The sequence below is a fragment of the Bos indicus genome, chromosome 1, assembly GCF_029378745.1.
Source record: "Bos indicus isolate NIAB-ARS_2022 breed Sahiwal x Tharparkar chromosome 1, NIAB-ARS_B.indTharparkar_mat_pri_1.0, whole genome shotgun sequence".
In the NCBI taxonomy this organism is placed as follows: domain Eukaryota; kingdom Metazoa; phylum Chordata; class Mammalia; order Artiodactyla; family Bovidae; genus Bos; species Bos indicus.
Genome location: NC_091760.1, coordinates 156,919,922 through 156,935,121, shown reverse-complemented (window position 1 = coordinate 156,935,121; position 15,200 = coordinate 156,919,922). Strand labels below are relative to the sequence as shown.

The 15,200-nt window shown below is 39.5% G+C and overlaps 1 protein-coding gene across 2 annotated transcripts in view; it reads right to left on the bottom strand.

Moving 5' to 3' along the window:
- KCNH8 (potassium voltage-gated channel subfamily H member 8) overlaps nt 1-15,200 on the bottom strand; it is a 492,644-nt gene that overhangs the window by 218,784 nt on the left and 258,660 nt on the right. For both annotated transcript variants that reach the window (XM_070797270.1, XM_070797274.1), the window contains exon 4: nt 967-1,094. In XM_070797270.1, the coding sequence (XP_070653371.1) occupies nt 967-1,094 (128 nt within the window). The remainder of the gene's footprint in view (nt 1-966; nt 1,095-15,200) is intronic.

The window sequence follows — 15,200 nt, the reverse complement described above, 5'->3', positions numbered from 1 at the left end:
GATGCCAAAGAAGCTCCTGTGTCCCTAACTCCCAGAACCTAAGCACTTGAGGTCAATTCCAAACTAGCTCTGGTTGTTTCACATGATTTTTCTAAAGTCACTGGCAAGTCACATGCTGAATCTTGATGTCTGACCCCCATAGTCAGACATATCCCCAAAGTTGTATGTTCTGGAGATTTCACCATGTAGATTAATGACATTACCATGATTTGAAAAATCACCTTTGAGTATCTACAAGCACCCAGGTATAGTTCTGGATTTCTAGTGAAGTCTCTTCGTTCTAGGAACCTACGATGAAATTAACTGGCAAATCCTGAGGGACGTGGGCCACTTAAAACTCTGTGGAGTCACCTTTTATAAGCACAGTTATTTGCTGTGGCTGTGGCCAGATGACCACTAGGTTTCAGAAAGTAGCCCTACTATGATTTACTAAAAGTTAACTTAAAAAAAAAAACAACTATAATGTATATGGCATGTCATTTCAAATCCAGTGTTCTTAGGTGTGAAATTCCCAATTCTGTGTTGCATAAAATGTAAATTTCTAAATGGAATAATGACTGATTTGTTCATGGTTCCCTTGGATGAAAGCATTCAGTGAAATTAGATAAAGTGCAAAACAGATGGAATGAAAATTAAATTTGAGAAATTTTAACCAACAAACGACGAATGTGTAATATAACTTGTTCATAAATGCAACCAGTCTCATTTGCAGTCTCTCTAGTACCATATTGTACTGACTGAAATAATATTCTAGGCTGGTGATAACACTATGATTAATCACGTTTATTATGGAAATGCCTTGTGACTGCTGGCCTTTCCCATTTGTTCTTTATAGGAAAGTGCAAGTCAAAGTGGAAAAGAATCTAGGAAAGTCAATAAATGAGTAATTGGAGGCTCTCTTTAGTGAATCAAACATTGCCGCCAAGGGAAAATCTTGCATTCGCTGTGTACACACACACTACCTACATTGTTTATTTTCAATTTGTTCTTTTCTCTTCTTTGCAGGTGGCCAGAGATGTGATAAAGGACGGCTCTGCTTCGTCTCCTGGCTGAATCAAAGTGGGTTCCAGCTCTTGATCGTCCTTTGGCTTTGTCTGGAGGAAATAAAACGCATTAAGCACCAATGAATGTATCATTTGACCCCAAGAATGCCATTTTGGCAGTTCCTTCTCAAGAGGACACAGTACATGTTTTTCAACACCCCAAATTATCTGCTGACTCCTAATGACATTTAATTTTAGTTCTTTACAATTTATATATTTTTATCTTCATGCTAACATCATTTTTTCAATGAAAGTAAAACATACAAGAGCACAAAGAAACTTTCAAATAGTTCAGGAAAGCATTAAATAAAGAGCCTTACTCCTTCCTTCCTGCTGTTTCACACTGATATACCTAATTTGACTCTCAACTTTTTTTTTTCTCATTTTTTTCCCAGAAAAATATCCAATATGTGTGCTATATCCACATTCATACTTATTCTTTGCATAAATGGAAGTTTACAATAAAACTATTTACATATTACTTTTCCACATCAAAATCATGTAAATCATTTCTAATGTGCACATTAGAGTTTGTCATTCTTTTCTAGAGCTAAAAGCGTGCCGTGTTAAAGATATAGTCTTATTTTCTTTACTATTTCCCTATCATGAACATGTAGATTTATCCAGCATTAAAAAAAAAATCTGTGTAGATAATCTGCAAAGAAAATTCTTATATGCATAGGACTGTGCATTGATGTGCCAAGGCATTCAGTAAATAGATTACTGACAGTGGCCCTGCAGACTTTACATTTTGGTACACATATTCTAATTTAATTTCAGAAACTTACATTCCCAGCAGCGGTGAGTGGATGTGTCTGCTTCACCACACACATCAAAATTATGAACTATATAAAATAAGTGTTGCCTGATATTTTGATAGCTGAAAATGCCATAAAATTGTTTGGACTTGCATTTTTAAAATGATGAATGTGAATAAGTTTCAGGTGAATATTTATTGTCCATCTGCATTTATTTTTATGAAGTCTCTTCATATTATTTTTGCCAATTTTGAAATTAACTTGGTACTTTTCTATCTATTTTTAAGAGCTTTTGTATCTTAGTCACCATTTTCTTGTCACATATGCTGTTGACAATGCTCCCATTTTGTTATTTGACCTTGGATTTTCTTTATGCAGTATAAAAATTTCACAATTTTATGTTGTCAGGCTTATCAATATATGAATTTGTGGTGTCTAAGCTTTATGTCCTGCACAGTCAAACTGTCTTCACTCAAAAATTAAAAAAGGAAACAAAAATTATTAAAGAAAATTTATGCCTGCTTTCTTCCAACATGTTTGTGTCTTTTTAAAAATTTTTAACATTTAAATCTTTAATTCAATTGGAATCTATCTTAGTAAAATTAGGTAAGTATCCAGCTATTTTATTTTCTTTCCAAAGGTCTACTGCTCAAGAGAAATAAAAAGTTGCTTGTATGACTTAAAGAAACATTTAGTCTTTATTTGGTCAGTTGGTGAACATTCAATTTCATGCTATATAAATTGCATATATATGACAATAATTGTCATAGCTATGGTTTTTCCAGTAGTCATGTATAGATGTGAGAGTTGACCCATAAAGAAAGCTGAACGCCGAAGAACTGATGCTTTTGAACTGTTGTGTTGGAGCAGATTCTTGAGAGTTCCTTGGACTGCAAGGAGATCCAACCAGTCCATCCGAAAGGAAATCAGTCCTGAATATTCATTGGAAGGACTGATGTTGAAGCTGAAGCTCCAATACTTTGACCACCTGATGTGAAGAACTGACTCATTGGAAAAGACCCTGATGCTGGGAAAGATTGAGGGCAGGAGGAGAAGGTGATGACAGAGAACGAAATGGTCAGATGGCATCACCAACTCGATGAACATGAGTTTGAGTAAACTACAGGGGTTGGTGGTGGGCAGGGAGGCCTGGTGTGCTGCAGTCCGTGGGGTTGCAAAGAGTTGGACTCTGTGACTGACCTGAACTGAGAATAATCGCAAAATGTAAAACTTGAAAACTTATTTTTCTAAGCTTTATCATCAAATCTCTGTAGTGCTTGGAAGGCTGTCTGATTCCTCTTCATAAAACTTATTTGGAAAAAAAAATGCCTTGGTTTCATTGCTGCACTGAGGAAGCCCCCTAACTCTTATTGATGGCCCGCATGCCAGGCTTGTACTAGATCCTCGGTATAAATAAATTACAATTAATTCTCATCCTCAGTGAGATAAGCATTATTACCCTCCATTCACAGAGGAGAGTACTGAAAGCCTGATAGTGATCACGTGGCCACTCAGGGAAAGAGCCAGTCTGTGAAGCCAGATTGGTCTAAAGTCTCTACTTCCACACGCAGCCCGGGTCCGTTAATGAATTAAATCCATATTCAGAGGATGCTTGGTGTGAAGTGGCCCACAGAGGAATGTGTGTCATGGTCACAGCCCATCTGACTCTGATCTCTAGGTGTTTCAAGGCCTTTAATGACCTCCCATTCTCAGGCCACACTGGGATGCTTTCAATGACTGGAAAATAAGATGTTTTATTCATTGCAAAAGTCTAATCTGATGTTACATGTGTTTTCATTGCTCATTTTTTGCTTCAAACTTTGAAGGAATATTAAAATGAAATGATGTATTACTATAGACACGAATCAATAAAAACAGACTAACAAAACACGATGCAGAAGATCAAAAGGGGTCCTGTTCTTTTCAAAACGCCAGTGAACAGAGCCCACTTCATTGTTCTACTAAAGTTAAGATTGCGTCTTCATGTGTTCATTTTTTTTTGATCTTCATAGAACTCTCATAAACTGCATATAAAAATGTAATTATTAATTCATCAGGGTGTAACTTTAAATATACTTAAATTGGACACCTGCCCGAGTTTCCCGATAGTATCTACAGGAACATGCTCGGGAATGCAGTGGGCTGCTTGGTCGGCATCACGCCGCCAGCACAGTTACAACGCTAACTCCACAGTGGACCAGATTAGAGATCTGTGACAGTCAACAAACCAAATCCCATCTCCGTGGAGACATTTAATTATTGGTGAGATTTTCCAAACCAAACAAAAGCAATTTTATAGTCCTAAAAAAGAACCCCTCAAAGGGAAATGTCAAAGAAATATGTCTTGGTGTTGGCTCTAAGCAGAAGAAAGAAAAAAGGTTTCCTTGAAAAGTTTTGTTCACATAGTTTCTTCAAGACTGGGATTGAAAAATCATTCCACTTAGGTGATCTAAAATCTCCCAAGCAAAGGATTGAACTTAAAATGATTCTGGGTTGGTAGCTTCTGAATGAAAAAACATCATAAATAGAGTAGGAAACAACTTATTAAAAAAATATATATACGTGTGTGTGTGTGTGTGTGTGTGAAATCACTTCAATTGTGTCCAACTCTTTGTGACCCTATGGACTGTAGCCTGTCCATGGGATTCTCCAGGCAAGAAAACTGGAGTGGGCTGCCATGACCTTCTCCAGGGGATCTTCCCAACCCTGGGATTGAACCTGCATCTCTTATGTCTCCTGCATTGGCGGGCAGGTTCTTTACCACTAGCACCATCTAGGAAGTGCTCTCTCTCTCTCTATATATATATATAGTGGGAATAGCTACCCACTCCAGTATTCTTACCTGGAGAATTCCATGGATAGAGGAACCCAGCAGGCTACAGTCCATGAGATATCAAAGAGTGGGACATGACTGAATGACTAACACTTTCAGTTTTACATACACACAAAACAGTCATGACAGCAATATTCATAATTTTCACATACATACAAACGCATAAAATATACATATGAATATACACATGTGTTTGTGTGTATAATTAGAAATAAGCCAAATGTCCATAAACAGAAAAATGCATAAATGTTGATACAGTCATGACATAGGATGTTAAAATTCCATTAAACTAGACTTCGGATAAATAGAAAATGAAGGAAATAGCGCCTACTGGTTAGTACAGAAGTATCTCAAAATCGTAATGTCAGGTACAAAAGCAGTAAGCAGACACTGACAACGCGGCAACGTTTTTATAAAATTCACAAACATGCACAGTCGCCTCCCAGGTGGAGCTAGTGGTGAAGAATCTGCCTGCCGATGTAGGAGACGCGTGAGACCCAGGTTCAGTTGCAGGGTCGGGGAGGTCCCCGGAGTAGGAGATGGCGCAGCACTGGAGTGTTCTTGGAAATAGTCAAAAAATGTGGCAAGTTGTTTGGAGCTGGATTTTTAAAATGCTGAATGTGAACAAGCTTCAGGTGTATATTTATTGTCCACTTGCATTTATTTTTATGAAGCCTCTTCACATTATCTGTGCCAATTTTGAAATTAACTTGGCTCTTTTCTATTTTTAAGAGCTTTTGTGTCTTAGTCACCATTTCCTCGTCACATATGCTGCTGACGTTGCTTCCATTTTGTTGCTTGACCTTGGATTTTATTTATGTAGCATAAACATTTCACAATTTTATGCTGTCAGGCTTATCAATATATTAATTTTGGTGTTTAGACTTTATGTCCTGCATTGTCAAACTTTCTTCGGAAAATTCTGGAAATCCTGGGAAATTCCACATGCAGAGGAGCCTGGAGGGCTACAGTCCATGGGGCCCCAAAAAGCCAGGCATGACTGAGTGACTGAGCAGACACATATAAAAGGAAGTAACATATCATCCGGAGAAGGCAATGGCAACCCATTCCAGTACTCTTGCCTGGAAAACCCCATGGACGGAGGAGCCTGGTAGGCCGCAGTCCATGGGGTCGCTAAGAGTTGGGCACGACTGAGCGACTTCACTTTCACTTTTCACTTTCATTCGTTGGAGAAGGAAATGGCAACCCACTCCAGTGTTCTTGCCTGGAGAATCCCAGGGACAGGGGAGTCTGATGGGCTGCCGTCTATGGGGTCGCACAGAGTTGGACACGACTGAAGCGACTTAGCAGCAGCAGCAACATATCATCTAGGGGGAAAAATGTGTATACTACAAATCTACCCATAGTGATATGAATCGAGCAAACTGCAAAGAGGTTGGAAAACAAAATCTTTAGCTGGGTCCCTATGGCTTACTAAATGGAATTAGTAAAATTCTATTTTGTAAACTGGATTTGGAGTGTATGGGTTTTTAAAATAATATTTTAAAATTATATAATGTATACATTTTGAATGTAAAAATATCTCACAACAAAAGACTAAAGTAGTGATGGACCCTTAACAGTGAGATCTGAGCAGATTCTTCCACTGGGGCGGGATTGGGGGTGACCCATCAGCTGCTGAAGACGAATGAGGGTTAAAATCCGAAGACGGAAGAGTTGTTAATAAGATGGGGGAGCAGAGGGCAGAGCATCCCTGAGAGCAAGTAAAGCAGAGAGTCTTGGCCAGAAAGGAGCTTACTGACTGGGAAAAACTCAAAGAAGTTCTGGAGGGTTGAGATACGGAGAATGGGAAGAACAGGAGAAAAAGCGGAAGAACCGGAAGGCAGGCAGAAGCTCACTGTGCTTGTCCTCACACCTAGTCAGCCACACAGAGTGCAGACAAAACTGGGGTACAGTCTCTGGCCAGGCAGCCATGTGCCCCGCGAGTCACAGCTGAACATGCAAGAGTCTCTCAGACACAGAATAAGCCTGTGTGGTCACTCTCATAGCTATGACTCTGCAAGAGAAGAGCAGGTCAGAGTAAACTAGCAGGCACACAAAGGAAAGAGTTACAGAGGCAGAAGGCAAAGGTGGGGAAACCCCGGACAGTCCAGCGGTGAGGGCTCGGCGCTTCCACTGCTGTGGGCCCAGCTTCAATCCCCAGCTGGGGAGTTAAGATCACACACACACACGCGTTCAGAAAAACGTATGATCAATAACAGCAAAGGAAGTAAAAGAATCAAACCCTTTTGGCAGTTGCGTTCCAGGGAAAAATAGAGACAACACCAACAGTGTTAAGAGTTTTAAAAGGACCATAAATTTAGAAGACTTTTAAAATGATGAAATTCTTTTGTGCAAAAATCCATCAAATAGATTTCTAGATTAAATGGAAACTTTGGGGTGGGTAGTTAATTACCAAAATATGTCCCCAAAGTGGTAAAAACCTTGCCTCGACCGACAACTGTGGAACAAGTAGATAAAGTGGCCTCTCCTCCATACTGCTTATCACCCCTGCTAACCAGGTGGCATTAAAGGCCAATGTCATCAAGCCCAAAAGGAATACAAAATTCTTTTAAAGCTTCAGAGAACAAAGAAGTCTGAAAATTTCTGAATTCAATCTACAAGCCCAGAAAACTGTGATACCAAAACTAGATGAGTGTAATACAAAAAGACAACCATATACCACATTGAATACGCATGCAAAATCCTAAACAGCACATCAGTAAACTGAATACAGAAGTGTATTAAGAGAAGACATACCTTGCTTATTTGGGATTCATGCCAAAGAAGGTTTCAATTTAGGAAATCATTATATAATTTAGTGGATTTATAAAGAAGAAAATCCATGTTAATATCTCAGTGAATGTTTTTTTAAACATAACTCAATATATCAAAAAAAAAAAAATCTGCAAACAATAAGTGCTGGAGAGGGTGTGGAGAAAAGGAACCCTCTTGCCCTGTTGGTGGGAATGTAAATTGATACAGTACTATGGAGAGCAATATAGAGGTTCCTTAAAAAACCTAAAACTAGGAGGTGATATATGTGAAATTGTGGCTGATTTTCATTGTCATTCAGCAGAAATGGGGCTTCCCAGGTGGCCTAGAGGTAAAGAACCCTCCTGCCAATGAAGGAGACCTAAGAGGCGTGGGTTCAGTCCCTGGGTCGGGAAGATCCCCTGGAGGAGGACATGGCAACTCACTCCGGTGTTCTTGCCTGGAGAGCCCCATGGACTGAGGAGCCCGGCGGGCTACATGGGGCTGCAGAGAGTCAGACACGACTGAAGCGACTTAGCACACACGCATGGCAGAAACCAACATGACACTAAAGTAATTTTCCTCCAATTAAAAAAAATCAAAATAACCCAATTTATGTGAAAAAAAAAAATTAAAACTAGAACTACCAAATGACCCAGCCATCCTACTCCTGGGCATATACCCTGAGAAAGCCATAACTGAAGAAGATGCATTCACCCCAGTGTTCACTGCAGCACTGTTTACAGTAGCCAGGGCGTGGAGCCAGCACAGCTGTCCATTGGCAGATGAACGGAAAGAAGATATGGTGCGCATTTATAGTGGGCGTCACTAGACCACGCTCCACCATAGCAAGAGGAACAGAACTGACGTGAATATGCTTCCTTTTTAAAAATAAATTGTAATAAGCAAGCAATAGAAGAAAGGAATCTTTAGCTTTATAGAAAATATCAGTCAGTAATCAAGGGAAAACTCATTTAATGAGATGACATTAGAAACGTCACAGTTTTTGCAATTTATTTTTATTTTGGAGAGGAGGGAAGACAGAATTTCCCCTCCAAAATGGAAAATGAAGTCAAGGTAAACCCATTATGGAAAGTGTTGAAAATACAGAAAAATTAAAAAAGATGCCTGGTTGTTTTCAGTATCAGTGATTTCATGCATTTCTTTCCAAATTTTTTCTGCATTTTTGTACTAACTCAATTGTAATCACACAACATATACACAATTATTCCTTGAATATTAAAAAATGATACATGCATATTTTACAAAATTTAGAAATGTAAACAATATAAGGCAGGCAATGACTCTTTTTCATAACACCACCTCCCAGCAATAATTTAACATTTTTGGTGAATTTCTTTTTTGATTTTGTTCTAGGCTTTCTTTTTGTTTCTTCACATCACTGACCTCATTTCATGTAACTAATCTTAAATATAATTAACACAAAATAATCACTAACTTATAGGTATGAAGAGGGTCAAAGGACAAAATATCTGCCAAAAGACACAAACTCATAACTTTTACATTCTTAGACTTACAATTTTGGCTCTATTGGTTGGAACACATGTTTAGGTACTTTGTTAGGCGACTTTTGGGGTATGTATTTTATGGTTTTCCATATACTGAACTCTGCAACAGTCTATTGTGACTGTGCTCCTCTAAGAACGTCACACAAGCTGCCGATCTCTGGACCTATCAGATGGCTGGTGTGCCAAGACAGGGCAGTGAGAGTGTCCAAACCAGATGCAGGCAAAAGGGAAAGTGTTGTCTATACCACATGTTTTAAAAATATGCAAGGCAACTACATTTGGCCAGCTTTTTATTACTGCTACATGCGGGTAATTTAAAGTAATTTCACTGACAAAACAGTCCTCCTCAACCTCAAATCTTTTAATAATCTTGATTCAAAACAATTGCTATGGCTATTGCTCAATTTTAATAATACATATAAGTTTCAAAATTAGCACGTTTATATCACAATTACAGGCTGGGAGAAAACATTTCCAAATCACTTATCTAACAAGAAACTCATCTCCAGAATACAAAAAGAACTCCCCAAGCTCAACAATAAGAAAACTTAAGAATCCAGTTAGAAAATGAACAAAACACACGAAAAGGTATTTCACTTAAGACGATACTGAAGGACAAATACCCAGACGGAAAGATTCTCAGCATCACTACTGATGAAGGAGATGTGAACTGCGAGTATAACTAGGTATCGCTGCACGCCAGTCAGGAGAGCTGAAGTGAGAAGCAGTGGCAATACCAAATTTTGGTGAGGAAATGGAGCAACTGAGTGTTTCACATACTGCTGATGGAAATGTAAAGTGGTAAACTCACCCTGGAAAGTAGTTTGCCAGTTTCTTGAAAAAAAAAAAAAAAAAAAAAACAACCAAAAAAACCCCAACTAATTCTATACATATCCATACAAGCCAGCAGTTATATTCCTGGGCTATTATTCCAGACAAACGAAAACTCATGTACATACAAAAACCTGTGCACAGTTGCTCACAGCAGCTCTATCTGTAATAACCAAGAAAAGCAAAAACTCAAATGTCTTTAAATCAGTGAATGGTTAAATAAATTGTGGTATATCCATACCATGGAATACTATTCAGGAATAAAAAGGAGCAACTATTATTATATGCATAACTTGGATATATCTACAAGACATCATATTCAGCAAACAATGTTAATCTCAAAAAGTTACATACTACATTATTCCATTTACATAACATTTTCTAAATGTTGGGGAACAGAATAGCAGTAATCAGAGGGTAGGGACTCATATGACTCCATAAGGGTAGCAAGAGGAAGACATATGCAGGGATGAAATGGTTATGTATCTTGATTACAGCAGTGGTCACACAAATATACCCATGTGATGAAATGGCACAGATTTATACCCACATAATGTCTTAATGCCAATTTCCTAGTTTGGGTATTATACTGTAATTATGTAAGGTAAAACCACTGGAAACAATTGGGATCTTTCTTTCTCTCTATCACTGAAAATTCCCATGACTCTACACCTATTTCAGAATGGGAAGTCAAAGAGAGATTTTCAGGTTACATGTAGATATTGGTTTAGTTTTACTGATATTTACTCAGTATGGAGGTCTTTTAATTGCTTTCAACATGTGAGAATCTAAGCTGCATGGAGACCAGGGGCTGGTTTTCATGCTCAACAATACTGGTGGCCCAACAGTCTGTATCAATTTGAGAAGAGAATCCTTCTTCAAAAACACATTACTTCCATATGAGACAGCCTGAGACCTGGGACCTTTTCTGCTAATGGTTGCACCCAGACAAACCTCTCCTCCTGTATAGCAACAAAATACAGAGAAATTACAAAGGACTAAAAATAACTGAGTGCTTACTCCTTGGAAGGAAAGTTATGACCAACCTAAATAGCATATTCAAAAGCAGAGACATTACTTTGTCAACAAAGGTCCGTCTAGTCAAGGCTATGGTTTTTCCAGTGGTCATGTATGGATGTGAGAGTTGGACTGTGAAGAAAGCTGAGCGCTGAAGAATTGATGCTTTTGAACTGTGGTGTTGGAGAAGACTCTTGAGAGTCCCTTGGACTGCAAGGAGGTCCAACCAGTCCTTCCTAAAGGAAATTAGTCCTGGGTGTTCATTGGAAGGACTGATGCTGAAGCTGAAACTCCAATATTTTGGCCACCTCATGCAAAGAGTTGACTCATTGGAAAAGACTCTGATGCTGTGAGGGATTGGAGGCAGGAGGAGAAGGGGACGACAGAGGATGAGATGGCTGGATGGCATCACCGACTCGATGGACATGAGTTTGGGTGAACTCTGGGAGTTGGTGATGGACAGGGAGGCCTGGCGTGCTGCAATTCATGGGGTTGCAAAGAGTCAGACATGACTGAGTGGCTGAACTGAACTGAATTGACCTTTGCAGTTAGGGCAAAGTATAGACAACAAGATACAAAAAGACTAAAAAACCCGATTGCTACTTCTGAAGATCAGGGAGCAAACACAAGATGTCCAGAGCAAAAGGAGTCTAAGCCCATGGATGGAGGAGCCTGGTGGGCTGCAGTCCACGGGGTGGCTAAGATAATCCCATGGACGGAGGAGCCTGGTGGCTGCAGTCCACGGGGTCTCTAAGATAATCCCATGGATGGAGGAGCCTGGTGGCTGCAGTCCATGGGGTCTCTAAGAGTCGGACACGACTGAGCGCCTTCACTTTCACTTTCCACTTTCCTGCATTGGAGAAGGAAATGGCAACCCACTCCAGTGTTCTTGCCTGGAGAATCCCAGGGACGGGGGAGCCTGGTGGGCTGCAGTCCGTTGGGTGGCACAGAGTCGGACACGACTGAAACAACTCAGCAGCAGCAGCTGTGCGTGCACCAGGCACTCTACACCACCAAAGGGCCGGGCAGACCCCCAAAGCCAGCCCTGCCGCCTGCTGCCTGGCACACCCCCCCTCCCCTCCAAGGCAAGAACTGGCTCATCCCTGCCCCTCCTCCACCGTGGGGAGCGAGTGGGGGCCCTCCCGCTTGTCCCTGCTCTCCATCCTGCCACAGGGACCCCAAGAGAGCTCTGTCTGAATTTCCTGTCTGGGCTTTCATCATTTTCTTTTTTTTTTTTTTTCATCATTTTCTGTTCCTTGCGGAAGGCCAAGAACCCTGGTTGGCATCACATTTGTCACGAATTTGATACACTGACCTGATCTTGCCAGAATAATACACATGACTACCATGTGCCAGAAAATTTATAATAAAATATAAAAATTTACACATCTACAAAGCAAATGTGTATATTTTTATATGTCACTCATATATTTCATGAGACACAGATGGTTTATTATTATATTACTAATATTTAAAATAGAGCTTGGCATATGCTAAATATTTAATTTTTTAATGAACAAGATAAGAAAACACTTCCCTGTTATATATTTTGCATGGATTATTTATTTGAATATCTATTGATTAATGGAAATATGGCTTGATGCTATCCTTATCAAATAATCACTGTCCCCATTACCAATTTCAGCTTTTATCTTTTTTAGTCTATTTTTCAGAGAAATCTTTAGAGACTGCTGCTGCTAAGTCGCTTCAGTCGTGTCCGACTCTGTGCGACCCCATGGACTGCAGCCCACCAGGCTCCCCCGTCCCTGGGATTCTCCAGGCAAGAACATTGGAGTGGGTTTCCATGTCCTTCTCCAATGCATGAAAGTGAAAAAATAAAGTGAAGTCCCTCCATCGTGTCCAACTCCTAGCGACCCCATGGACTGCAGCCCACCAGGCCCCTCCATCCATGGGATTTTCCAGGCAAGAGTACTGGAGTGGGGTGCCATTGCCTTCTCCGTCTTTAGAGACTAGAGACTCTATTTTACAGTCTTTTTGTATACATTTATAAAATTTATATTTTATACTACTCGTGATGTAATTATTTTTAGTTTATTTATATTATGAAGCAAACATTTAATTAGTATAATATATATACCAAAAAGCAAAACAAATCAGACATGTGTTTGTTGCTTGTTTTTTGGTTGGTACTGATCTTAAATATCTAAATCAGAAAAAAATATTTTATACCTATATAGAAAGACTATATATATGGAAAGATTACATATAGAAAGATTAAATATATAAAAGGTTATATATATATAAAGATAATATATATATAGAAAGATTACCCCAGTGGTTCTGTTTCTCTGTAGAATTCTGTCTCTGACATACGCCCATCACCCAGCTTCAAGGATGAACACATGCATTGTCTTATTTAGTTCCATCTGCTTTACTCATTCAGATTTTAGGGGGCAAATTCAAGGCATCATGTCTGTCTGTATGTCTACATACATGTAGTCATATACATGATTAAAAGTTGTTCAAACAAAATCACAATATCTATCCTATACATATATAGCAATAATATTTCAATATTACTAAATATTAGGTCATTGAGTAACTCTTTCATAGAAGTAACTTTTTTAGATTTTTAATAAACACATTTTATTGAAGTATAGTTGACTTACAATGTCTCAGGGTTAAACATTTACATAAATTATTTTTCATATTATTTTCCATTATAGGTTATTACAAGATGTTGACTGTATTTCCCTCTGCTTTTTAATTGGGATCCTTAGATTCCAGGGGTTAGGAATGTAGATGCACATTAAGGGAGGTAGACACGCTGGGTGTGGAACAGGAAAATATCACCAGGTAACACGCAGGGCTAAGGCCCATTTCTACGTGTCCATTCATGAAGTGACTTCTGAAGGATACCTTATTCAATGAGAGAACTCTGCCATTTAAAGAAAATGCAAATTACTAGATAAGTAAACTTGAGTCAAAATAAAAAAAAATAGTATGCAAAAAGGGACAGCAGAGGGCAATAGGAGAGAGCTAAATTACAAGATTGGGGTCAACATATATACACACTATATATAAAATAATCAGCAAGGAACTGCTGCATAGCATGGGAACCACATTCAGTATCTTTTAGTAGCCTGTAATGGAAAAGGCTCTGGGAAAGGACACATACATGTATATGTATGTATCAGTTCAGATCAGTCGCTCAGTCGTGTCCGACTCTTTGCGACCCCATGAATCGCAGCACGCCAGGCCTCCCTGTCCATCACCAACTCCCGGAGTTCACTCAGACTCATGTCCATCGAGTCAGTGATGCCATCCAGCCATCTCATCCTTTGTCGTCCCCTTCTCCTCCTGCCCCCAATCCCTCCCAGCATCAGAGTCTTTTCCAATGAGTCAACTCTTTGCATGAGGTGGCCAAAGTACTGGAGTTTCAGCTTTAGCATCATTCCCTCCAAAGAAATCCCAGGGCTGATCTCCTTCACAATGGACTGGTTGACTCTCCTTGCAGTTAAAGGGACTCTCAAGAGTCTTCTCCAACACCGCATCAATTCTTCGGCGCTCAGCCTTCTTCACAGTCCAACTCTCACATCCATACATGACCACTGGAAAAACCATAGCATTGACTAGACGAACCTTTGTTGGCAAAGTAATGTCTCTGCTTTTGAATATGCTATCTAGGTTGGTCATAACTTTCCTTCCAAGGAGTAAGCGTCTTTTAATTTCATGGTTGCGGTCACCATCTGCAGTGATTTTGGAGCCCAGAAAAATAAAGTCTGACACTGTTTCCACTGTTTCCCCATCTATTTCCCATGAAGTGATGGGACCGGATGCCATGATCTTCGTTTTCTGAATGTTGAGCTTTAAGCCAATTTTTTCACTCTCCACTTTCACTTTCATCAAGAGGCTTTTGAGTTCCTCTTCACTTTCTGCCGTAAGGGTGGTGTCATCTGCATATCTGAGGTTACTGATATTTCTCCTGGCAATCTTGAGTCCAGCTTGTGCTTCTTCCAGCTCAGTGTTTCTCATGATGTACTATGCATATAAGTTAAATAAGCATGGTGACAATATACAGCCTTGACATACTCCTTTTCCTATTTGGAACCAGTCTGTTGTTCCATGTCCAGTTCTAACTGTTGCTTCCTGACCTGCATATAGGTTTCTCAAGAGGCAGGTCAGGTGGTCTGGTATTCCCATTTCTTGAAGAATTTTCCACAGTTTATTGTGATCCACACAGTCAAAAGCTTTGGCATAGTCAATAAAGCAGAAATAGATGTTTTTTTGGAACTCTCTTGCTTTTTCCATGATCCAGTGGATGTTGGCAATTTGATCTCTGGTTCCTCAGCCTTTTCTAAAACCAGCTTGAACATCAGGAAGTTCACGGTTCACGTATTGCTGAAGCCTGGCTTGGAGAATTTTGAGCATTACTTTACTAGCGTGTGAGATGAGTGCAATTGTGCAGTAGTTT